Source organism: Fundulus heteroclitus, unplaced genomic scaffold (assembly GCF_011125445.2).
Source record: "Fundulus heteroclitus isolate FHET01 unplaced genomic scaffold, MU-UCD_Fhet_4.1 scaffold_40, whole genome shotgun sequence".
Classification (NCBI taxonomy): Eukaryota; Metazoa; Chordata; class Actinopteri; order Cyprinodontiformes; family Fundulidae; genus Fundulus; species Fundulus heteroclitus.
Genome location: NW_023396813.1, coordinates 2,352,531 through 2,380,110, shown reverse-complemented (window position 1 = coordinate 2,380,110; position 27,580 = coordinate 2,352,531). Strand labels below are relative to the sequence as shown.

At 39.2% G+C, this 27,580-nt stretch overlaps 1 protein-coding gene and 1 long non-coding RNA gene across 3 annotated transcripts in view; both read left to right on the top strand.

Annotated features, from left to right (window-relative positions):
- apba1a (amyloid beta (A4) precursor protein-binding, family A, member 1a) overlaps positions 1–27,580 on the top strand; it is a 136,643-nt gene that overhangs the window by 45,267 nt on the left and 63,796 nt on the right. Inside the window, exons 5-8 of the mRNA XM_036131004.1 lie at positions 10,913–10,990; positions 15,473–15,658; positions 15,779–15,958; positions 19,847–20,059. Coding sequence (XP_035986897.1) covers positions 10,913–10,990; positions 15,473–15,658; positions 15,779–15,958; positions 19,847–20,059 — 657 coding nt within the window. The remainder of the gene's footprint in view (positions 1–10,912; positions 10,991–15,472; positions 15,659–15,778; positions 15,959–19,846; positions 20,060–27,580) is intronic.
- LOC118560186 lies at positions 2,180–9,461 on the top strand. 2 transcript variants are annotated; one of them, XR_004929155.1, is made up of 4 exons: positions 2,180–2,587; positions 3,158–3,196; positions 6,654–6,807; positions 8,228–9,461. It is a non-coding gene; the product is annotated as an uncharacterized LOC118560186 (long non-coding RNA). The 2 variants fall into 2 exon arrangements; XR_004929156.1 differs by lacking the exon at positions 3,158–3,196.

Sequence of the window (27,580 nt, the reverse complement as noted above, 5' to 3'; positions counted from 1 at the left end):
AGAACTCAGTTAGATTAAACTCAAATGTTATTAAAAAATGATCAGATAGGACAGGGTTGTGAGGAAATACTGTTAATTCTTCACAATCAATGCCATATGTCAGAACAAGGTCTAAAGTATGGAGCCGAGAGTGCGTCGGTTCATGCACATTTTGAGCAAAACCAATTGAATCTAGGATAGTTTTAAAGGCTACACTAAGGTTATCACATTCTGTGTCAACATGGATGTTAAAATCACCCACTATAATAGCCTTATCAGTATTTAACACCAAATCAGATAAGAAATCTGACAACTCATCCAAAAACTGAGTGTAAGGGCCTGGTGGACGATACAACACAACAAACAGAAGAGGTTTTATTGCTTTGCAGCTTGGATGAGGGAAACTGAGGGTTAAATGTTCAAAAGAACTGTAGTTATTAATTGGCCTGGGACTAATTAATAAATCAGACTGAAAGATAGTTGCCACTCCTCCTCCTCTTCCCACAGATCTGGGAATGTGGAAATTTGAATAACTGGAGGGAGTTGACTCATTTATACTAACGTAGTCCTCTTGTAGCCAGGTTTCTGTGAGACAAAACAAATCAATCTGTTTATCAGAAATCAATTCATTAACTAACAAAGTCTTTGGAGGGAGAGACCTTATATTTAATAGACCACATTTAATTGTTTTATTTTTAGGTTCAAGGTGAACCGTATTGATTTTTATTAGGTTTTTATGATTTGTTCCTTTTAGATAAGTTTTTGATCTGTTAAGTTTTGGCCGTGGGAAAGACACCGTCTCAATAGGATAATGGATGGGTAACAGTACAGAAGCTGCAGAGAGGTGTGTTAAACTACGGCTCTGCTTCCTGGTCTGGACCCTGGATTGTCAGCATTTAGGAGGACTAATAAATCCGGCCAGATTTCTAGAAAGAAGAGCTGCACCATCCAAAGTAGGATGGATGCCGTCTCTCCGGATCAGACCAGGTTTTCCCCAGAAAGTTCTCCAGTTATCAATGTAGCCCACGTCGTTTTCAGGACACCACCTAGACAACCAGCGGTTGAATGATGACATGCGGCTAAACATGTCATCACTGGTCAAATCAGGCAGGGGACCAGAGAAAATTACGGAGTCCGACATTGCTTTAGCAAACTCACACACCGAAGCAACACCAACTTTAGTGACCTCCGATCGGCGTGATCGGGTGTCATTACCGCCAGCGTGAATAACAATCTTACTGTATTTACGCTTATCCTTAGCCAGCAGTTTTAGGTAAGATTCTATGTCGCCCGTTCTGGCCCCTGGCAGGCATTTAACTATGGTCCCTGGTGTCTCTAGTGCCACGTTTCTGACTATTGAGCTCCCAATAACCAGGATCGGCTTCTCAGCGGGTGTGTCGCTGAGAAGTTACTTTAAAGTTACTAATGTTGATTTCAGAGTAAAATGGTTTTGACATAACAAGTGTGCAATTATTGATAATAAAAATAATATAACTTACTACGCTGGGAATCGGTGGGTTCTTGTAAAAATTCATGTTATCCTAGGTCTTGGTTTAAATCTTGTCTTCTTTGTCTTAATGGTTTAAAAGGAAGTGACTACAGCGCATGAGTCAAGAGGTCATTAAGTGGACAGACTCATAAAAGTTGGATACCGAGAAGATGCCCACACATGTTACTTATTAACTAGGTCCCAGTAAACAGTACATAGTCATGCAAGATGTAAACAACTTACACATACTAAGAGTACTGAAGCTTAACCCATATTAAACAAAATAATAATAATGAATTTGAACATTAAAAAGATAATGAAATAACCAGTAGACTTCAAGTAATTAAACATTTTATTAGGAGAAAACAAATTAATTAATAATAAGAATTTAATTCAATGACAGTAACACTATCAATTAATTAGGTAGCCAAATACTTCTTGTTGATATTGATAGCTTTCTTATTGTTGTATTTATCAAAATAATGGAAAAAGTTAAAATAAAATTTTATCTCAAAAGTGGGGGGGCAAAACATACCTTTTGCCCCCCCTGTCCAAAAAGTGAGGGGGCACTTTCCCCCCTTGCTCCCCCTATTCCTACGCCACTGCAGAATGCCAGACCAGGTGTCGAACAAAAAGTTAAAAGTTGAAATAACAACAATGTAAATTGGAGAACTCAGCAGAGTGAGAGAAATAGACCCTGAGGTCCTCCAGCAGCCTAAGCCTATAGCAGCATAACTATAGAGATAGCATCTCCAGAAATGTGGCCAACTAAAAAGTATGAACATGAAAAGTGTGAGCATGTACAGCACTCCTTGGTTAGGGCTCCTTTTCCCTGGATCATTGCAGCAATGTGGTGTGGGATGGAGTCCATCAGTCTGTGGCACTGCTCAGTCAACCCAACTTTATGTTACTAAGCGTTCCGAACGAGGAATGCAGTTATAATTCCGTGCTACTTAAACTATCTGAGTGATCATCATTGCCTTACTCAAAAGCTTTGAATGCACAGAGGCGTGCAACGTAATGACGTCAGTGCGTCATAACATCGACGGGAACCAGCCTGGAAAATTCAAACCAACATGGCGGTCAGGAAGCGAGTGATTGCTCAAGTCAAGAAAACGTGTGAGTATGATGGTTAAGTCTTTCCAAACACATCTGCATGCTGTTCAATTGTATAAATGCCTCAACAAAGTCGGTTTTGCTGTTTGTCAGCACTTTATTTTACACATTCAGCGTAATACATGGTTACACACGGTCCATGCAACACCTCCTTGCCAAAGGAGGTGTTGTATGGAGTGAGTGCAATTTTCATAATAACGAAAAATATTTTTAGTGGACGATATTTTTATTCCTTATAAATGTGTTTCTGTCAGTGAAGTCGACATTTGGTTCGAAATTAAACTGGCACGATATGGCAGAGCCGTTCCCCCTCGCTGGAGGAAGATGGTGTCTGAGAAGGAAGAGAATTATGGCGCGTTCCTTTTGCCTTGGAGGTCGGCACTCACTAGTTGCTATATTGTCATCATAATAATTGCGCTCGTTTTTGTATAATTTGAGAGGACAAATGTTAAGCAGTTCAGTTTATTTTATCCCCCAAAACACATTTTTCCAGATAACGCCTGGTAAACCAAATGAGTAGTCTCCTTCAGAAAACCAGACATACTTATTAATAATCAATTTCCTTTCCTGTAGGCTGAAGTTGGTACCCATACAAGGCTAATGGTAAATAAGGTAATGATTAAGATGAATCATTCTTGCAAAATGTATGCATTAAATGTAATTTCTGTCCAGGAATTAAGGTGATTGCTTTTGACTCTGTTTTTTGGTGAGCCAGATAATGCAGTTTTCAATCAGAATTGATACATATCCATGTTATAATCAAGAACCAGCCTAAAACCAGCCTGTAAGTGATCTCCTATATCTATAGAGAATGGAAGAAAGTCAATATTGCATTGTGGGGGATCTCTGGCATGCTGGTTGAATATTTGGTCAAATGTTTACCCGTTTAGGCCACCCAAGTTCGTCATTGAGACTGAGTTCTTTAAACAAGTTGAAGAACTTTGAAAATATTCTTAAACCTGAAAAGGAACACAGATTTACGATGAGATGTAACATTATCTGCAGAGGCAAGCAACTGTTATATATAAAAATAGTAACAACCAAGATCCAGATTAAATCCAGCAAAGCAGTCACAGCCAGGATATGGACTAATCCCCACCCCTGTGTTTGATTTATATATATATATATATATATATATATATATATATATATATATATATATATATATATATATATATATATATATCACATATTTTTATTGGAAAAAACACAATATAATGCTTTCAAACATGGAAATACAATTTACATTTTCCCTTTCTTTTTTTTTTCCTAAACATATGCATGTGCACACGGAAACATATACACACAGAAAAAAACGAAGATAACTACACAAAAACAAAATGAAAACCCACTCTAATAATAATGTAGAAGAAAATGATTAAATTGAATTACAGTGCCGTGTAGTAAACAATAAACAACCCCCCACCCACGCCCCCACTCGGCTCAACTCAACAAACACACATAGTACTGGTTATTTGTTCAACATAATAAATACCACAAAACCAGACTCACATTCAATTGGGTAGAACGTCCAAATTAGTAAAATAACAAATAAAAGGTTGCCATTTGTGGAAAAATTTGACTGTACATCCTCTCATTGTGAATTTAATTTTCTCAAGTTTAAAAAAAACATGACATCTTTGAGCCATAGAGAGATAGAAGGATATCTAGCAGACTTCCAATGTAACAGTAAGGAACGTCTTGCTAGTAAGGATGTGAAAGCTATAATGTCCTTTTGTGTAGGGTTAAGTACAATTGAGGGGTAAGGAATACCAAATATAGCAATCAGAGGACACGGCTGGAGGTTTACCCCGAGAACAGAGGACATAATAGTAAAGTAACCCGCCCAGAAACTGTTCAGATCAGGACAAAAAAAGAACATGTGGCTAAGGTGACATGGAGAGCCATGACATTTATCACATTTGTCTTCCACATCTGGATACAGTCCAGATAATCTTGACTTGGAGAAATGTGCCCTGTGTAAGACCTTAAATTGAATAAGACCAAGACGAGCACAAGAGGTGGTGGTTCGTACCCTGTCTATGGCCTGTTTCCAGGACTCCTCATGTAATTGTATTCCCAGTTCCCTTTCCCATGTACACTTAAGTTTAGCATTAGAGTGGTTGCTAAACGTTAAGATAATATCATACAGCTTTGAAATAATTCCTCTACGATGAGGAACAAAAGAAAGCATGGTTTCCCACTGGTGTTCTGGAGGTAGAAAGGGGAAGTTAGGGAAACACTTCGCCACAAAATTACGAGTTTGAAAATAGCGAAACAGGTGAGTAACAGGGAGGTTAAAACTACCAAAAACACCCTCGACATATAAGTTGTGTAATACCCTTGTCATACCACTCTGAAAATGTTGAGTCCGAAATTGAAGGAGGAAATAGATGGTTGTTATTTAAAGGACCCAAGGTAGATGCAGCCACAAATTTAAAGTGCCGTCGAAATTGGTACCAGATTTTGAGAGTGTTAAGAACCACTTGATTATCGGTATATAAAGAAGGTTTTGTAGGTAAAGAGGAATAAAGTAAAGCAGGTATAGAGGACCCCCTACAGGATGATAATTCCAATCTACACCAAGAGGATACAGGAGATTTTAACCAGTAGCAAAGTTTATGGATGTGAGCAGCCCAATAGTAAGTTAGAAAATTGGGCAATGCAAGACCTCCACTAAGTTTGCATCGCTGCAATAAAGTTTTACGAAGCCTAGGTGGTTTTCCCACCCCAGATAAAAGAGCAAATTATCTTATCCAGTGAGACAAAAAAATGTATTGGCAAAAAAAGAGGAACGGACTGGAATAAAAACAAAAATTTGGGTAAAATGTTCATTTTAACAACATTGATCCTGCCAGTTAGTGAAAGAGGGAGGTTACCCCATCTCTGAATATCGGATGTAATCTTTGAGATAAGGGGAGTGAAATTAGCAGATGGAGGGCTAGACAGCGAGCGTGTCACATTAATACCTAAGTATTTAAACCCTGATGGACTGAATTGAAAAGGTAAATCTGACAGTTGGATATGACATGCTGCAGTATTGATAGGGAAACACTCACTTTTCGCCAGATTTAATTTATAACCTGAAAAGGTGCTGAAGTTCTCCAAAATACTTAAGACAGCAGGAATAGAAAATGTAGGATTGGTTATATATAATAACAGATCATCCGCATACAGCGATAATTTATATTCAATACCATTACGGGTGATTCCATTAAATAAGGAGGAGGATCTTAGTGTAATAGACAGAGGCTCGATAGCAATGGCAAAGAGCAAAGGCGATAAACCCTGGCGACACCCACGACCAAGGGCAAAATAATCAGAATAAACATCATTAGTATGGACACTGGCCTTAGGGGATGAATAAAGGAGGCGGAGCCAAGAAATAAATTTATCCCCAAAACCGAATTTCTTTAAAACCGCAAACAAGTACTCCCTCTCTACCCTATCAAATGCCTTTTCGGCATCTAAAGAAATCACAAGTTCAGGGAGTTCAGCCGAATGTTTAGAATAAATTATATTGAAAAGTGTACGGGTATTAAAAAACAATTGACGCCCCTTTATAAAACCATTTTGCTCCTCGGATATAATATCGGGAAGTACATTCTCTAAGCGGGATGCAACAACTTTAGCCAACACCTTTACATCAGCATTAAGCAGAGATAATGGTCTGTATGAACCACATGAGGTTGAATCCTTCTCCTTCTTGAGAAGGAGAGCAATAGTGGCTTGTGTCAGGGTTGGTGGTAATAACCCACTTTCCAAGGATTCATTGAATACTGATAAAAGCAGCGGTGCCAATTTACCAATAAAAGTTTTGAAAAATTCAATCGGAAACCCGTCGGGACATGGGGCTTTGTTAGATTGCATAGCGTTAATTGCATTTGATACTTCTTCAAGGGAGAGTGGGGCGTCCAGATGTCTGGCAGTATTGGTGTCAATGACATATATATATATATATATATATATATATATATATATATATATATAATCATGATCATGATGTGTTTCCCTGTGGTATTTTACTCAGTCTTTCACATACTTTGTGTTCATATTTTTTTTTTTGTAGATCTGTGCTGAGTTCCACAGGAACCAAGAAAGAAACCAGTTTTATGCAGAACTGGATCGGAACATTCCACAGATCATAAATCTTTACTGAAGGAAGGCAGCTCATACTGGAAGGGTGGCAGGAGCGGGACATCCTACAGTTGTATGAAACTAAGGTAAGTTGGAAAAACAAAGTTTAAGTCGACTATTTAATTTTATCCACATAGAACAGCTGGCTCCCAGGTTCGTCAGCATTTACTAGTGACAATCTAGTGACTAGTGACAATCTTTACTATATTCAATTAAAGACTCAAAGATGCTTCATTGTCACTGCATGTTACCGTTGTCAAACTTCTTTGAGACACTATGGCAGGGAGTACATATGTCAAAAATACAATGTACAAAGGTTACAGGGTTTTTTCTTTAACATATAACATAGAAGGAAACAAAGTGGCATAAAAGATCTATGTGGGACCGCTGTCCTCCAGCAGGGGACGATAGCACTTACAGCACTTGCAAAGAAGCAGTTTCTGAGTTTTTATTAATTTGATGTTTCTGAAGTGTTTACCTGATGGGAGAGGGGCCAACAGTGTGTTGCCCGGTTTGGTGGGATCAGTGTAGATGCGTCTGGCTCTTTGGATGCTGCATAAATTGAGTCCAGGTTCTGCAGACAGCATCCCACCATCCTTCACTTTTAAGTCATTCTCAATTAGTTATCCTGTAACATAAACCTATTTATTAGAATAAGTGATATTTTGCCAGCAAAGGTTCCCCGTTCTTTTTCTCACATATCTTTCTTTATCCATCCAGGATGTGCACAATATCAACAAGAAACACACTGTGGCCCTTCGTTGTCTCCCAGTATACTTGCAGGAAGAGGACACACAGTTTTTCAAGACTTAATATATTTTTCTAAAATATTTCATCACTAATCACCTTTTACTGTTGGAGATATTTTGAAGTTCCTTGGTGCTGTAAGAAGCACCACAGACTGACAAGTGTGTGATGCTGGTGGTTGCTGTTATGGGAAATATAGCGGCTTGTGACAAGAAATGTAAAGATATGTACGCTGGACAATGATGTTTAAAATGTCCGTGGATAATCCACACTGTGCGCACTACAATTAAGCGTGCAGCTGTCTTTAGTGTTTCTTCTAAGCTGAATCGAGCTGAGAGTCAGCTGCGTTCGCACGCAGGTAAACTCACAGTCCTGCCAGGAGAGAGAACGCTCAAAGTAACAACATATTTTTCCTGCCTTGATACATTTATCTGTGTTATGTAAATTGCCCCAATTTCTGCTGCACTAAAGACTCCCATGGAGTCGAAGCAATAAGCGTCTCCCAGCTGTGAAGACGTCAGTGAACTCTGTTCATATGCGGGAGCATGGGGCGTTCATTAAAGAGAAATGTTAATAAATGACCGACTAGTTATCCCCTATAGAACTTGTTATTTGCATCGGGAGTGCGGGATGATTGGAGCAGGCGTAGTAGAGGGAGTTAACTTGTTATTGTGTAATACTTTGCTGTATACTTAATTGTTGAGTGGGCAGCTGTATAAGTATTGAGAAATAGTTATAATGTACTTTTGTATTTTCCAGAGTGAGGAATCAGAGAAGCCGGACATCGGGAACACACCCATTGGTATTGTCACGGAGATCAGATGAAGAAGTGCATCTCTACTTCACTTCAGTCCTGCATCCACAGCCATTGTGGTTGAAGATGAATTTCTCATGAGGGACATTACCACATTTGCTGATGCATATGTGTTACTGTTTGGGGTGGTTTATGCTTTGCAACTGGACTACCCAAAGAAGGTTGTTGGCACCTTCAATCTTCTTTCAGAAGGTTCTCATGGGGTTGGATGATGGTGCACCCCTGAAACCTTCTCTGCTTTCTTTGAAAAATGACCTGCTGTCAATGTAGACACTATGTAACTGTCCTCCCTCCCTCCATTCCTTCCTTCCTTCCTTCCTTCCTTCCTTCCTTCCTTCCTTCCTTCCTTCCTTCCTTCCTTCCTTCCTTCCTTCCTTCCTTCCCCCTTTCTCCTTTTCTTCCCACCATCCATTATGCCATTTCCCTTCCTAGACCCATACTGTTGTTTCTTTCTTTTCTTTTCTTCCCTCCTTTCCATACATCATTTCTTCTTCCATCCTGGACCCTATCTCTTCTCTTTGCCCATCCTCCTTTACTTCCTTTCTCCCTTCCTTCTTCCCACCATCCTTTTTACTTTTGTCCTTGTTATTGTTCTTGACATGATCCAATCTGTTACTATTCTCCATCTTTCTTTTCTTCTTTGATCCAGGTGGACAACAGGAAGGTTTTCAAAAAGGATTTTTTTTCTGCTACAGGGAGAATCAAAATGGGTTTAAAGCACTGGAAGAGTGTGTGTGTGTGTGTGTGTGTGTCTTAGTAACACTCCAAATAGAGATATACATGATGTATATTTATTTATTTTTTGGCCCCTCTTTTCAAAAAACATTTTAAATCAATAAAATAACTTATTTTTATTAGATTTTTTTTTCTATTTCTGTGCAATGACTACATCTTTAGATGTACTTTTTTGGTTATTTATTGAATTTATTATTTATTCATTTAAAGTTATTTATTGTCTTAAGTTACATTTTTCAAGTAGAAAGGCCATAGCTGTAAGTTCACTAGAAGATGGTTTTGGAAGTTTTTAAAGGCCATACCTTTACACTGAGTACAAGTTCCCTGTATCAGTTACACATGTTTGCAAAGAATTTGTGCACACACCCATACAGATGTGTGTATGTGGTGTTGGTTTATCTACAGTTTTGGAGAAAAGGCATTTGAATAAAAACATTGAAAATATTCTGCATTTGTTGTGTGAAGAAGTTTGAGTATTCTGAACTTAAAAAAAGTAGTTTTTTGGTTACTAAACAGTATAATTTTTTTAGTTTAAAAAAGTTAATCAATTGAGTACTATATCATCCTAACAAATTATTACAAAGAAATTAAAAGATATATACAAATTAAAATAAATATCTTAAGTGCAGTGCACTCACAATGTTTATTTTCAGTGAATTAGTAATGTTTGATTGTTAATTATGTAAAAGTTGTAAGTAATTCAAACTTAAATATTCTAACTTCTTTACTGAAAAACTGTGAGGTAATCAGTTTCCACAAAGATTTTGAGTATTCTGAATTTATTCGGGTTTACAGTGCAGCAGCTTGCATCATTACATCATCTACTTCACACCTGTACATTAACTCCACTGGCTCTCTGTCACCATCCATCCATCCATTTTCTGACCCGCTTAATCCCTCATGGGGTCACTGGGGCTCCCTGTCACATTCAGTATAAATCAGTCCTATGAATATACAAGGCCGGCCACAACCTTGCAAAGCAGGACACATAACCAACACTAAGATCACCTCATACATTTTAATTTAACACAGATCACACATTACAATAATCAGTCTCTGCTCTGTCTGTTATTGCAGAGCAATTAATTATCACAACTCCTGAGTTTATACAAAAGCATCACTTTACTATTTTAAACTTCAATAAAACTGCTAGCTTTTAGCATTTTATTCTTTTTACTTTTTCCAAATCTGTGGTACTCCACAAGTTACCCTGGCGTTTGAAGATTTTCTTTTACTAACATGAACAAACGGGAATCTGATAATATTTAAACCAGCCTTATGCCTTTTCCTTAATCCCTACAGCAAGTTACATTTGTTGTTGAATATTGTGATCAACTGTATCAAATGCAGCACTGAGGTCTAACAGGACAAATACAGACACAAGTCTTAACATACAGATGCAAGGCTTAAAGAAGCAATAAGTAAGAAACATACTGCAAAATCAACATCATTCTCATTTTCAACTGGGATGGAAGTAGCAATCCCTATAAACAATCGGCCCTCTCTATCCACAATATCTCAGTTAATTTTTTTCCTTTCAAACCTAGAGGCATGGTGCAGAACTACTTCAGTGCAATGTTGTAGCCCCTTTTTACTTCCTGGTTCCTGATCCAATCGTATGAGAGTTCCAAGGGTTCTCAAAACAGAGGGCAGCATTTGGAATGTTATGTTGGCAAAAGGGCAGCAGCCTACAAACATAGACACCAGTAAGAGAAGCTGACAAGTAATAAAACAACATCATATACTGCACTTACATACATACATACCGTAGCAAACAACAGTTTATAAACAATAAACTGTCTATTTTGATTAATTTTGGTTGTTTTACAGTTTTGTCTGTATATTGTAAAACCAAAAACTGTTTAACAGTACTTGTGGTTTGTTTCTAACCTCAGGCTAAGCCTCAGCCCCTAACAGAGGTGGATCTCTTCATCTCCACTCAGAGAATCAAGGTGCTCAATGCTGACTCCCAGGTAAACATTCAGTTGGTAGCACGACACACTGTGACATCCTAACTGCTATAATAGCCTTATACACTGCCCATTCGAGTCACTCTTTTTGATATTTGTTGGACTGCTTTCAACTTTGATTAGGGCACACATTTGCTCTGGCATTTATTTTTGGCCATAGTTCTATAATTTTTTTGACAAGATCCTGTAAAGATGATAGGGAAGTTAATGTCTGGGATGGCTAATGTGAAAATCTCTTCTTGAACCACTATTAGTAAACGTGAACCTGAAAATCCCTGGCATTTTCCTCTTGGAATATGCACTTGCAAACAGAGCAGGATAATTTCCCTAACAGAATATCCTGGTCATTCAATGTACTGTATTTAGTATATTTTATTACTGAGCATAGGCATGGGTTAAACTTTTGTTTTCCTACATTTGATTTCCCCAAATTATTTCAGCAATCGCTGATCACAATCATTCAAGATTTTATTCTGGTATTTGTTGTTGTCACAGAGCTAATCCCCACCCCTGTAGCCCTTTAACTTCAACTGTATAGTATTTCTTAGACCTCTTCCTCTTCAACAGTCAATATTTTTCTGAATATACAATTTACAACATCCAAGGCAAGGCAAGTTTATTAATAAAGCAAGTCAATATATTTTACACATACAGTATAAAAATAAACAAAACACAAGGACATTTATTTTTTGGTCTAATGTATTGTTGTGACTTTACATATGCTTTACATATGCTTTTAAGTTATTTAATGTTTAATAAATAACCCTCGGTCTGTAAGGGTCCAGGGAATATAAGCCCAAACAGCTGATATTAGACAATAATTGAAAGGACTTATTCCACCACTGGCATTCTTCTAACAGCAAACCCTGCAATCATATGGAATGAATGAGTGACCACTTCTCTTCAAGTACAAGAATTTATTAACAGAAATAAAATGAACTTTCAGAGAACACCATTAAAGAATGTTTATCTGAATTAACGCCATATTTCAATCTACAAATCATCTCTACAAGGTTAGTGAAACTTAAGTAAACTACTAAGCAAAATTAAGATAAAAAGAAGCTAAGGAACTATGTACACACAAAGGACACAAAAGTATAAGTAAAATAGTTTAAAACCATCGTCAGAATGATCCATTTAATCCTGGTTCACTGCAGGTCTAAGTTAGAGAATCAAAATTACTCTTGAAGAATGTGGAATGAGATCAAATTAGCTTGATTAATTGAGAACAACATTAGGTATGTGTTTCAACCCATTCACAATGCAAATCTGAGTTAGACAAAACATTATTTCAGGAAATAACATTTCAAAGAATGATTTGCTCAGTAAAAATCTATAATGTTTGGGAAACTTAATTTTATTAATATAATTATTTCTCCAGTAAATAATTATACTCAAATTTGAAAACTGGACGATAGACGCTGTAGTAGATGTCGACTGGAAATTAAGTTTGTCGGAATGCATCTTGGTCATGTTGATTGTAGTTTAAGAAGTTAATCCTAAAGTTACACAAACACCATTCAATTGACATTAATCATCCATATTAATGCTGTAATAATGCTCGTGGCACTATCGAATAATTGTGGAGCTAAACGAGACAAAGAGTATATTTAAAACAACTGTAGTTGCGTTTACAAGGTGGTAGCACTAATTAAGTAGCACCTATAAAATTTCCTTGAGGATCTTTCTACCCTTTTTGGTGCTCTTCTAGCTGGCTGCTTTCTCTCATCTGTTGCTTTGATCATACCCTCCAGCCTGCTATGCTTTGGATGAACCAAAGAGACTTGGAGTGAGGGTGCTGCAAAATAGGAATAACACAATGATCGAAGAATAACAAATGTCGATATTACAAGAATAGACATAAACCAAGAGCAGTAGACTGGGTGAAAACTACACTGACCCTGTTCAGACCTGACATTTATCCTGAATGATCAAATTGTGTCCAAACAGTGCTAAATACAAGTATGACTGAGCTCAAACAGTTTTTCTTGGATCCTTCACTCAAGCAGCAGAGTCAAAACATGGCTGTCTCGGAATTTACAAAAACAGCTTTGTATTTGTAAAACACAGCTATAAGCTAATTTTAATAATCACTAAACTTTATTAGAGGAGAGACCTCAGTAGAAAGAAATAAGACCAGACTGGATTATGATATCTAAATACTGGATATTTCACTAAAGTCCTTGTTGGAATTCTCCTCTTACAAAACACCCAAAAACTTCTAGATGTTATTGATCAGTGCATTGAGGAACAGAAGCAAGTTTTCCCCGTGGTGCAATTACTATTTTTGCAGCTGATTATATCTTTGTTGTTAGCCATTCCTAAATGCCTCACGAACCATATAGGAATATGAGCACACATTTTATTCTTCACTACAACATGTCTGTTAAGCTACATAACACAGCTCATCAATTGTTGTGTAGGTAAATAACTATGCAACAGTGTTAACATACTGAATATAATACAGAGCAGGTGATATTAATCCAATAATATATCACCTGTCAAAAAGATTTTTACAAAGAGACTGGATCACAACACTTGTGGATGGTGTTGTCAACAGCCCATTGAATGGCGTGTCAAGGTGTATGGAGATAAATTCCTGCCAAAACGTTGCACACAAAAAATGTTTTGCACACAAGTAACACTTGTTTTGCACACAAAAACATGTTTCACACAAAAAAATTTGTTTTGCAAACTGTTCGCCAACCTTGCATTCAAAATATCATTTATAAGTTTTCCTCGAGTACAAAACGGTCTGTGCTTGCACAAAACAGCCTCTGCTCGCACAAAACAGCCTCTGCTCGAGTACGAAACAATCCCATCCCAGCTGAGGTAAATTTCTGCCAAAAGTCACATGATGCATTGAGTTGTTGTTGTTGTTCAGACTTCCTGACAGCAGGGACAAAAAAAATCCATCTTACCTCTGTGATTTCTGGTTCTACGACAGCATGCGCACCACACTTCTCTCCAAAGACGTTGAATTCTGAAAGGAGAGTTAGATCATGGTTTAAATATGTCATTTTTCAAAAGTCCGTTGCACAGCATTTTTAGATCAGAGATAAAACTAAATAGTGCCTTTAACTGAAATCTTACATGATCTATCAGTGAGCTGTTACTTTTTCACCAGGAAAGGTAGTGAGATATAATCTAGATCTGCTGCTATATGCTTTACTTGTAACATTCATATTTATGTTAGAAAACGCAATTTTTAAGTAATTTCCTTACCTATTTTCATATAATCAATATCCACTCGTTGCAATTATTTTAAATTCCTTAAGAATCCGTTTTGCACATAAGCATACATGCATTGGTTTGACAGTTTTAGGATAAATTACCAAATCCAAACACCAATTTAGGTTTATACCAATAAGAACAATAGAAAGTAATTTGAAAACAACATAAAAACCACATTATAATTTGTTAACAATGCATTTAACTGGGTATCCACTCAGGTACTATTTATTTGACACAGCACAGTAAAAGGAGAAGCCAACCACAGTGGCTGCATTACAAAGCAAAAGTTGTTTTAGCACGGTGTTCAACCTAAGGCAAGCTTTCATGTTATTTGCCCTAAAAGTAACATGGTCCCTTACTGTAACATAGCAGGGCCTTTAACTGAAATCTTACATGATCTATCAGCATAGTGAGCTATTACTTTTTCCCCGGGAAAGTTTTGAAAGTTACCTGTGGGGTGCTGAAGCTGTTAGCTGTGATATCACGTCTTTCTTCCTCAGCCAAACCGGCGCGTTTTAGTTTCTATCGGGTGCGCCCCCTGCTATCGGGAAGTCTGAACAACACCAACAACAACTCAATGCATCACGTGACTTTTGGCAGAAATTTACCGCAGCTGGGGTGGGATTGTTTCGTACTCGAGCAGAGGCTGTTGTGTGCGAGCAGAGGCTGTTTTGTGCGAGCACAGACCGTTTTGTACTCGAGGAAAACTTATAAATTATATTTTGAGTGCAAGGTTGGCGAACAGTTTGCAAAACAAATTTTGTAGTGTGAAACATGTCTTTTTGTGTGCAAAACAAGTTTTATTTGTGTGCAAAACTTTTTTTTGTGTGCAACGTTTTGGCAGGAATTTATCTCCATAAAGGTGTTTGTATTATGAAGCAGAACTGAAGTCTGATCAACGTATCTGTGAATAGTGTCGCTTTCGTTTGTACATTTTTCTCTCATTCTTTCAGGAGATATGTTAATTCTAGGAATGAGCCAAAGATCTTGCAGCAACCATAGGAAACCAAGCTAATTATACACTGAAAGAGAAATCTAGAAAACTAGATGACTATCGCTGGCTTCTTTTGTAACAGTCCTTTTAAAACAATTACATATTGATTTAATATTATGTCAGATCATCTCAAGATATCCCTCTTGATGTCTCATGATCCATGACTATCAGGTCACAATTATTGTTTCAGGAGTTATAGATATAATAAATATATTTCATTTGTTCTATCAATACTTAAATGTTTTGTTGTTTTTAAGGAAAACATGATAGACTACAGTTTGCGAACCATCTCCTACATTGCCGATATTGGCAACATTCTGGTTCTGATGGCCAGGCGAAGGTTGCCTCACTGTGATTCTCAGGAGAATGTGGAGGTATCTGACCCAAGTCAGGACAGCAAGCACCAGCATAAGATGATATGCCATGTGTTTGAATGTGAAAATGTGAGTCCAACAAACAAAATATTTGATATGATGTCTAATCTGTCACTCAGCATGCCATTTCTGTTATAATGGAAATTACACATTTGAATTATTTAATTATGACCTTTTTCATTTCCCCAGGCCCGGATGATTGCACAATCCATTGGCCAGGCATTCGGTGTTGCATACCAAGAATTCCTAAGGGCAAATGGGATTAATCCTGAAGACCTAAATCAGATGGAATACAGTAATCTGATGAGCACTCAAGAGATGTATAATGAGGACTTTGTTCATTTCTCCAAGTCTGAAAACTGCAAAGATGTAAGTAGGCAATAAATTATTCAATGAGAATATGGTTTCTATTTTTGTATTTATAAGAACTACTATGGTATTTATATGACAAGTAATTTGGTTTGACATACTGTATGTGTAATCTTCCTGACTTCAAATGTTCATATTTCACTATGCAGTTATTCAAGTTGACAAAAATAATTACAATGACATAACGTAGGTCCTGTTTCATTTTTTGACACTATCCAGCCAACATTGTGGGGAACAAAATTTACCACTGTGGGCAGCAATTCCCCCTTTAAAAGATAAGGATCCTAAAATGTGAAATACATTTCAGGATGTGCTTTAGAAACAAGACAAAAACAATTAACAGCTGAGACAACTGAACATGATTAGGAGTCCAATGTCCAAGGTCTAGCCTCATTATATTATCGGCAGATATGTCATTACTAAGGTGCCTTTAGTATTTGTCAGAAGTTGTCTTCATGAACCCAAGCACGACCACACAAACTGAGCACAGTTAAGGAGAGTTTATTTAAGAAGGTGAGTTGTGGAGGGTGAAAACCTGAGACTTCTCAGGGCTGGAGCAGATGATGACTGCGGGGGCTGGAGAGAGAGTCCGGTAAAGCTGGGTGGCGTGGCATAGATCTGAGCTTTCTCAGAGTGGCTAGTCAGGTTAGCTGTTCACAGGATACACCAGGGCACAGAGCAGAGCTTCTCCAAAGCAGCTTGTCAGGTTAGCAGTTTACAGGAAATATCTGGACAAAAAGCAAAGCTTCTCTAGGAACGGGCAGCAGAATACAAAGACTTACAGAGGGACTGGCATGGAGAGGGTGTAGAATGACGACGGACCGGCAAAGGAGTGACAGCAGAGTGAGGCTTAAGTAGGGAGGCTGGCAGGTGAAGTCAGTCTGGCTAATTAGTGGCTGGCAGGTGTGACTGACTGCAGTGGAAGGGAAGGCTGAAGTGAGGGGAAGGAGAAACTAAAAACAATAAATAAAGTCAAACCCTAACTAAAACTAAAACAAGGTGGAAAAACCGAAAACCAATGGCAACAAAAGCCGAATCAAAACTAAACCATGACAGTCTTAAGGAACGTTCACACTGAATGCGAATAAGGCAAATGGAGCGAGTGATTTATATGTTATCCCTATGCAAAGGTGTGAAATGAACGTGTTTTGAGCAATATGAAAAGTACAAACTGGGTGAATAGAGTGAAGCGAAACTGCAAACAGCTCACCATTGCGAAATTTCACTCAAGTTCATCAACCTGAACTTTTCTGTCAATTTGCATGCCTTTAAGGGTCCTTCTCGTTCATTTATTTAAGTACAAAATGTTTTTATCCATCCATCCATCCATCCATTTTCTTCCGCTTATCCGGGGTCGGGTCGCAGGGTTAGCAGCTTCAGTAGGGAGGTCCCTCTCCCCAGCCACTTGGGCCAGCTCTTCTGGGGGAATCCCAAGGAGTTCCAGGTCACCCAAGAAACATAGTCCCTCCAGCGTGTCCTGGGTCTTTCGCTGGGCCTCCTCCTGGTGTGACGTGTACAGAACACGTCACACCAGGGAGGCGTCCAGGAGGCATCCAAACCAGATGTCTGAGCCACCTCAACCATGTGCCACCTCTCGATGTGAAAGAGCAGTCGCTCTATTGTGAGTCCTCCCTGGATGTCTGAGATCCTCACCCTATCTCTAAGAGAGAGCCCAGACACACTACGGAGAAAACTCATTTCAGCAGCTTGTATCCGGGATCTAGTTCTTTTGGTCATGACCCAAAGCTTGTGACCATAGATAAGGGTAGGAACGTAGATCAATCGGTACATTGAGAGCTTTGCCTTTTGGCTCAGCTCTCTCTTCACCACAACGGACTGGTGCAGTGCCCGGTTCACAGCAGATGCAGCACCAATCCATCTGTCAATCATCTCTATCTTTCCCTCATTTGTGAACAAGACTACAAGATACTTAAACTCCTCCACTAGGGGCAGCACATCCTCCCCAACCCGGAGGAGGCACTCTACCCTTTTTCTGGCTCAAGGCCATGGTCTCGGATTTGGAGGCACTTATCCTTACCCTGGCAATTTCACACTCGACTGCAAACCGCTCCAGTGAGAGCTGTAGATCACGACCTCATGAAGCCAGTAAAACCATGTGAAGATGCGATCCTAAGGCCACCAAAACAATCCCCTCAACACCTTGGCTGCGCCTAGAAATTCTGTCCATAAATGTTAAGAACACAATCTGCATAAAGGGTAACCTTGGCAGAGTCACGGGAAAAGAGTCTGACTTACTAAAAAAAAATGTATGTTACGTATTTAGACAGTACAGTTAGGCTATATTTCTATTGTGCAATGATGGATTTACTGACCAAAGACACTTGTAGTTAATGTCCCAGAGGGTGATCTGTTCCCTGATGCAGGACAGCAGGTCCTCATACTGGTTATAACTTCTTTTATTTCATTGTAATAAGAATAAGGTAATTAAATATTTGACTAGACTTCTTTAGTTTCACTGGAAGAAGCTTCATCACTATCCATCCATCCATCCATCCATTTTCCAACACGCTTATCCCTATTGGGGTCGCAAGGGGTGTTGGTGCCTATCTCCAGCTGTCAATGGGCAAGAGGCGGGGTTCACCTTGGACAGGTCACCAGTCTATCGCAGGGCACTTCATCACTAATTGTTTCTAATAATATGAAATAAACTGGGTAAATCCTTGAGGTTTTTTGATATAAAGTAGTTTTGTTTAACTTTTCTAAGAGCTACAATTAACTAGACTTCTTTTTGTTTCATTGTACTAACAATAAGTCAGTAAATCCGTATTTCTGCAACTTAAGGTCTCTGATCTAACCTTTGATAGCGATGGAACGTTATCAGGCACTCTGTTACAGATGTCACAAAGCATTCTGTTTACATAACATCAAGGAAAAGTTAAGATTACAGGAGAGCCAGTTTGGATAGCAGCATTTGTTTTTGAGCAGGCAGACTCTTTTTTTCTTTCTGCCTTAAAATCTCACTGGATCTTCTCAATGGTGATTCCAAACAGCCAAATTTATGGAAATTTTCAAAAGCCAAGCTTCCAAATTCTCGAAGATCTATTCCATCATTTTAGTCCAAGTGTTGGTAGCACAACATATTCCTCACATCGTTTTGGCAGCCTTACAGCTGCCGACATTTTCAGAATTTCTTGATACGCCAGGTAACGGCCAGTTCCAAAAAGCAGAAATCCTGTTATCTTAAATCCAATTTTGTACGCATTTTCAACATCGTTGGCTGACAAATTGTACAGACACACAATCCTCCGGAGTCCACTGTGTGTTCAGCTGCAAATGTTCCATCGGGGTACAAGGACTCTCCTTTGCCCAGTCTTCTTGTTGAGAAAATTTGATCAATTGGGTTGCGAATCCAGCTGACCATATCATAATTTACAATTTAGAAGATATGTAAGGAGAGACTCCCAAAAGTTTGATAGAAGCGGAGCAGATTAAGGGGAGAGATAGGGGAAAGGAGAGGAGAGAGGAAAGAAAAGTGTTCACATTCACCAAGAGCAGGTACTTGCCAAACCAGGCGCGTCTCTGGAGGATCTGGTGGACCCAGGGGTTCCGACACCGTTTTTCAGCTTTCCCCTTTACATACAGCACAGTGACTCGCTCTGTGAAATCCATGTCCTCCATGGTGAGTTGATTTGTGAGAGCGAGGTGAACTTTCAAGTGACCTACGGCAGGCGATCCACACGAAACATCCGCCTTGTTCTCGTTTGGTGTGAAAGTGCCTTTACTGTTGCTGACTTATTAACACAAATGTTTCTTGGAAAACAGTTCCAGAATGTTTCAGTGTGTCTTGTTTTTGAGTTAAAATACCAAAACAAAAAAGTTAAGACTTACTTATGTTGTCTGTCTTTTGGTTACTTCCTCTGATATCAGGTGTTTATAGAAAAGGCCAAGGGGGAGATTTTGGGTGTGGTCATTGTGGAGAGTGGATGGGGATCCATTCTACCTACTGTCATTATTGCCAACATGATGCATGCTGGACCAGCTGAGAGGTCTGGCAGAGTCAACATAGGAGATCAAATCACGTCAATCAACGGAACCAGTCTGGTTGGACTACCCCTGTCAACTTGCCAGAGTATTATAAAGGTATGTGGATGATATCCAACAGTCATAAAAGCAGGTTTGTCAGTTCATTTTTCTGTGTTCTTTGTATTTTCTAAATCTGACTAAAATAAAAACAGATAGATAAAGAATCTCTACTGTCTACTGTATGCTCAGGATAAAAAGCTTTGTGGACAACAGTTGTAAGTAATTTTAAGCCCTTTTCTGAAAGAGAAAAAAAAACATTTAGCATGTAAAACCAGCAAGAAGGTAATATTGTCACAGAACTTCACAGGAGCTACAGTGTAGGTTTTCAGAATAACATTCTGTTTTAGCTCAATGGAACTGATTCTTGACATAAGCCCCTTTTCCATCGCCGCTCAAAAGACTGGGGCTTTTGAGCAGTGATGCCATATTCATTTTTAAGGTGTGTGTGTGTGTGGGGGGGGGGGGGGGCAGGAGGATGTTTCATCAACTTGACTTGCACTCTATTACTAGGTCCCTTTGCTGTAAAGGCGTACATGCTCATTGCTCATTCACATGTAGCTTTTTTATAATCAAAAGAGTCAAAAAGCAACTCACAAAAATAATATTTTTTGAAATGGAAATTATGTAACAAACTGCAGAGCACAGGAATATGAAGGAGCTATTTTTTCCACAGAAAGGAGTGGAAAGGTATTTCTCTGTGATCATCAGTGGCAAAGTGATAAGTGAAATAAATCGTTTCACTCTGAATGTCACTCTCTCATCGTCACTGTTCACACATATGCAAGGTGAAAATGTACTGTCACCTATCATTGTTATCCAGGTCATTTATTGAGAATGATGATCATCATTAAAATCAACTGATAAATAAACACTGACCACAACAACAGTAAATAATCTACACTGGTGAAAGAACACAGTTTTGTGCTGCAATGCAGAAACCAACTTGCCCTTTCCTCTAACACGGGAGATGGTGAGTAATGAAAACGATTCAGTGGCGCTTAAGATAATTATTTTACTTTTTATTGATTTTTTTCCCTTTATGATGACCAAAACTGTGAAGAAACTAAAGTTAGAAATAGTCTTTTGTGGCAAAACCTACATACATCCTTAGAAGACATTTAATTGGTGAGTTTACTGTTCTTTATCTGGTGGCTGAAGATTTTTCCATGAGCTTACTGTGACTAAAAAAAAGAATATTGACTTTTAAGCAGTCAAATCTGGTTGAAACGTTTGCCAAAAAGAGTAAATGAAGTGAATGTTGTCGCTTCACCTCTTCTCCTGACACACACGGTGCCCGAACTTGGGAATTGTAGTCCTTCTCACCAGCATCACGCATACTTGATGACGCAAAATCGGGGTTAGGGGTTAAACTGTGTGTAAAGGGTTAAGACTTCCTTTTATTATAGTAATTTGTTAGAAATGGATGCGCTGTTCCTGTTCGCCATGAGCATCGCACTAATATGGCATACTTGTGTGGTTGAGGACCTGACCTGCAGGTTTGTGATACGATGTTGCTACGACATGCTGTCACGCGCATCATGTCGTAGGGGTAGTGTTGGTGTGGGTCAGGTGCGGTGATGGATTGTGCGCTGCCTACAAATATAATCCTGCAGACGCCCCAAATTGGTTGGTGGTTAACAACAAAGTTTACTTTGATGGAAAAAACAAGGAGATTAGCACAAGTGTTTATTCATTTCAATAACTGATTTCCTATTAATCATCTGGCAGCTGACAAACACCTAGTTGCTGATGTCGCCTCAGCAGGGTTCATGTGGCTGGAAGATGCAGAGCAGCAGAAAAGGTGGAGTCAATTCAGATCACACATTTTTAAAACAACAGAAACGTTGTCAAGCTTGCAACACAGCGAGCACATACATGTGCAAACGTAACATTTATGTCATTTGCAAGTATGTGGCCTATTAATTGATGTAGAAAGTGACTTATGAAATTGTGAACTATTACCAAGTCTAAATCTCCTCAGAATCTTCCCCCTTCTTTCAGTCTCTGGCAAATCAGTAGCTGCGGTGATCTTTGTTCAGCTCCAGGCTGTCAAACAGGAGTTTGTGGATGTGAAGAGCTAATTAAGATGCTGTTTGGACATTGGTAACCAGAAGGAGCTTTTTAGTTGACGGAGGCTGTTCCATTTGACTTGACACGAACCAGTAGAACAATGACAGAAAAGGGTGTTTTTATTGCCTTTATAAATTAGATTTGGCAGCTGTAACATTTTCTTATTAAATAAAAAAGTAATAATTAAAAGTTTTTTTGTAATATTGTTGAGCAGTTTTCGCAAAACTTCTGCTAACAAAACAGGCCTTTTATCTTATTTTTATAATAACAAATAATGTCTTTAATAAAAGAAAATAGCAGAAGTTCTCCATTAAAAACAGTTTTGTGTGGCTTCTGGGCTGAGCTTTAATGGAGTAGGACGTGGGTTTGGAGGCTCCTGCCGATTTTGATTTAAATTCTAATTCATTTGCGCTTTTTACTCACATAATTTGTCCTGGCTTGCTCTGCACTACTTTTTTACTGGGAATTTCTACTCTGGACTGTTCAAGATGTCCGGAAAGAACTCTAAAAGTCGTAACACTATTCAGACGCAGCTGCGGCCTGGTCTGCGACCACGACCTCGGGTGAGCCGTCCGCTCCTGCAGAGGTCGCCTCGACGCACGCTAACCATGACACCACTGCCCTCAAACTCGAGTTGCTGGCCGCGCTGAGGAAAGATATCGCTGATATTTTTAAAAAGGAGCTGCAGGCTACTCTCGGGGATGCTTTGTCTACTATCAAGCTCGACCTGCAGGCGGTCAAGGCACAGCTGGCGAGTGATAAAGCTGCTACCGATGCTACCATGTCCAAGCTAAAAGGTACGGTCGGAGAGATGGAGCATGCACTCATTGAATGCTCCAATGACATCGCCGAGATGAAAACTACAATCAAGTCCCTCACAGCCGACGTGGCCAAGCTGGAAAATAAATGTGAAGACCTGGAGTCCAGAGCACGGCGCAACAACATCAGGATAGTGGGAGTACCGGAGGGTCCTGACACCTGTACCACTGCTGCTGTATCCGCCTTACTGAGGGAGGCGTTCGGGTTGGTAAAGGAGCCGCTTGTGGATCGGTCTCACCGGACCCTCCAACCCAAACCCGGTGATCGTCCGCGAGCCATTGTGTGCAGACTTCACTATTACGGTGACTGTGTGGTAATTTTGCGCCGCGCCAGAGAGCTCCGGCAGATTAAGGTTGGAGACTTGACTATCTCAGTCTTTCCTGACCACACCGCCAAGATAGCCCGGGCTCGGGCTGCATTCAACGAGGTTAGACCCCAACTCCGGGGCATTGACGGTGCTCGATACGGTCTGTTTCATCCAGCTCGACTTCGCATCACATATAATGGTGTTGAGAAGGACTTCGTTTCAGCAGAGAGAGCCAGCGAATATGTCAAATCCTTGATCTCTGAGTGAGCTATGATACTTTTTCTGATTTGTGTTCTTTTATCCCTCGAAGTTTGTGCTAACTAGCCTTTTTTCTCTACCTGTGCAGTACTTGGTGGTCCTTTGCTTGGTAGCACTGAATAGGTTAGTATATTGTTATTTTACGTGGCCATACCATATTTGCTAATTTTGTACCTGAGATCAGATAAGCACTACCTCATTTTAAGCTTTCTGCAACTATTCGGACCAGCCTGAGGGCCAGCTGTTATTTGTTGATCGGTATTTCACGTGCTTGTCTATACCCATCTGATCTATGTGCAAATTTGATTTGTGTTATTAAGGAGGTCACTTTCCTTGTCTTGTTGAAACGTTCACCTGAAGATAAGACAATATGTGAGTTTTTTCAATTTAACGTGTTTTTATTGCGCGCACACTGTTAAATAATGTCAAGGTCGGCGGGAGGCTTTTCTTTTCCTCTCGTACTTTTGCTTGTTCCGCGTTGTCTCTGGGTTGTTCAACACTACTGTGGACAACTTTTGGTTACTGTGGGAAACACTGCTGTCCCCTTTGTTCTGTGGTTATATGGGGACTTTGGGTGTATTTGTGTTTGGGGGTTTGTTAGGGGAGGGTGTCCCACCTCGGCTCTTTACAAACATTTGCATGTTAGTTGTTGTTTTTTTGAATGGATAATGGCCATATAGATCCCAGCATTGCTGGGTCAGGCACACCACTCAGGTTTATCAGTTGGAATATCAGAGGTATGGGTAATCCTGTTAAGAGATCTAAGGTTTTTGCACATTTGAAACGTTTAAACTCTGATTTAGTATTTTTACAGGAGACTCACCTTCGTACTAAAGATCACTTTAGATTTCATTGCCCTTGGGTGGGTCAAGTCTTCCACTCTAACTTTAATTCAAGAGCTAGAGGAGTCGCCATTTTAATTAATAAAAAAGTTCAGTTCTCATCCACTGACGTTATCGCTGATAGGAATGGCAGATACCTCATGGTTGCTGGTACCCTAATGCAACGAAAGGTTTTGTTGGTAAATGTATATGCCCCGAACTTTGATGATGTTGAATTTGCTAATGGTTTGCTGAGTAACATCCCCTTTCTGAACACACACCTACTGATCCTTGGAGGGGATCTAAATTGTCTTTTTGACCCGATCTTGGATCGATCTAATCCTCAAAATCTGACTCAATCTGCTATGTCTAAAACATTCTCTGATTTTATGAAACGCAATGGTCTTATTGACCCATGGAGATCTCGCAATCCCTCTGTTAAAAAATTTTCTTTCTTCTCTCAGGTACATCAATCTTATTCTAGGATTGATTGCTTTTTTATTGACAGTACGCTTGATTCATGTGTAAATTCTTCTGACTATTTAGGTATTGTAATATCTGATCATTCACCTTTATTATTAGATATCCAGTTCTCTACCTATAAACGTAGCCCACCACGTTGGAGATTTAATTCTCTTCTTCTGGCAGACAAAGAATTTAGTGAACTCATTTCAAACTCTATTGATGAGTTCCTATCTTTCAATCGTAATGACTCCTCTTCTTATTCATTGTTATGGGAGATACTTAAATGTTACCTGAGGGGTCAAATCATTTCATATTCTGCTCTCTCTAATAAAAAGATTAATGCTAGGCTTGATGTACTTGCATCTGAGATTAGTAACCTTGATCGAAGACATGCACTAAACCCTTCTCCGGAATTGCTTAAGCAGCGTGTTGATTTGCAAGCAGAATTTGATCTCATCTCTACTAATGAGGCAGAGCGCTTGTTGCTACGCAGTCGTGGCTCATATTATGAATATGGCGACAAGGCAAGTCGTTTGCTGGCACATCAATTAAGGCGACAGGCCACTTCCCGTCTGATACCTAGCATTGAAAACTGTTGTGACACTATTACTACAGATCCCCTGGAAATTAATGCTATTTTTAAATAATTTTACTCCTCACTATATAAGTCTGAATTTCCTACAGACAACACAGTAATGAACAAATTTCTTCAGAATCTGTCGAATCCTGTCATTGACACCAATACTGCCAGACATCTGGACTCCCCACGCTCCCTTGAAGAAGTATCAAATGCAATTAATGCTATGCAATCTAACAAAGCCCCAGGTCCCGACGGGTTTCCGATTGAATTTTTCAAAACTTTTATTGGTAAATTGGCACCGCTGCTTTTATCAGTATTCAATGAATCCTTGGAAAGTGGGTTATTACCACCAACCCTGACACAAGCCACTATTGCTCTCCTTTTCAAGAAAGACAAGGATCCAACCTCATGTGGTTCATACAGACCATTATCTCTGCTTAATGCTGATGTAAAGGTGTTGGCTAAAGTTGTTGCATCCCGCTTAGAGAATGTACTTCCTGATATTATATCCGAGGAGCAAAATGGTTTTATAAAGGGGCATCAATTGTTTAATACCCGTACACTTTTCAATATAATTTACTCTAAACATTCGGCTGAACTCCCTGAACTTGTGATTTCTTTAGATGCCGAAAAGGCATTTGATAGGGTAGAGTGGGAGTACTTGTTTGCGGTTTTAAAGAAATTCGGTTTTAGTGATAAATTTATTTCTTGGCTCCGCCTCCTTTATTCATCCCCTAAGGCCAGTGTCCATACTAATGATGTTTATTCTGATTATTTTGCCCTTGGTCGTGGGTGTCGCCAGGGTTGTCCTTTATCGCCTTTGCTCTTTGCCATTGCTATTGAGCCTCTGTCTATTACACTAAGATCCTCCTCCTTATTTAATGGAATCACCCGTAATGGTATTGAATATAAATTATCGCTTTATGCGGATGATCTGTTATTATATATAACCGATCCTACATTTTCTATTCCTGCTGTCTTAAGTATTTTGGAGAACTTCAGCACCTTTTCAGGATATAAATTAAATCTGGCGAAAAGTGAGTGTTTCCCTATCAATACTGCAGCATGTCATATCCAACTGTCAGATTTACCTTTTCAATTCAGTCCATCAGGGTTTAAATACTTGGGTATTAATGTGACACGCTCGCTGTCTAGCCTTGCATCTGCTAATTTCACTCCCCTTATCTCAAAGATTACATCCGATATTCAGAGATGGGGTAACCTCCCTCTTTCACTAACTGGCAGGATCAATGTTGTTAAAATGAACATTTTACCAAAATGTTTGTTTTTATTCCAGTCCATTCCTCTTTTTTTGCCAATACATTTTTTTTGTCTCACTGGATAAGATAATTTGCTCTTTAATCTGGGGTGGGAAACCACCTAGGCTTCGTAAAACTTTATTGCAGCGATGCAAACTTAGTGGAGGTCTTGCATTGCCCAATTTTCTAACTTACTATTGGGCTGCTCACATCCATAAACTTTGCTACTGGTTAAAATCTCCTGTATCCTCTTGGTGTAGATTGGAATTATCATCCTGTAGGGGGTCCTCTATACCTACTTTACTTTATTCCTCTTTACCTACAAAACCTTCTTTATATACCGATAATCAAGTGGTTTTTAACACTCTCAAAATCTTGTACCAATTTCGACGGCACTTTAAATTTGTGGCTGCATCTACCTTGGGTCCTTTAAAAAACAACCATCTATTTCCTCCTTCAATTTCGGACTCGACATTTTCAGAGTGGTATGACAAGGGTATTACACAACTTAGGTATTTATATGTAGAGGGTGTTTTTGATCGTTTTAACCTCCCTGTTACTCACCTATTTCGCTATTTTCAAACTCGTAATTTTGTGGCGAAGTGTTTCCCTAACTTCCCCTCTCTACCTCCAGAACACCAGTGGGAAACCATGCTTTCTTTTGTTCCTCATCGTAGAGGAATTATTTCAAAGCTGTATGATATTATCTTAACGTTTAGCAACCACTCTAATGCTAAACTTAAGTGTACATGGGAAAGGGAACTGGGAATACAATTACATGAGGAGTCCTGGAAACAGGCCATAGACAGGGTACGAACCACCACCTCTTGTGCTCGTCTTGGTCTTATTCAATTTAAGGTCTTACACAGGGCACATTTCTCCAAGTCAAGATTATCTGGACTGTATCCAGATGTGGAAGACAAATGTGATAAATGTCATGGCTCTCCATGTCACCTTAGCCACATGTTCTTTTTTTGTCCTGATCTGAACGGTTTCTGG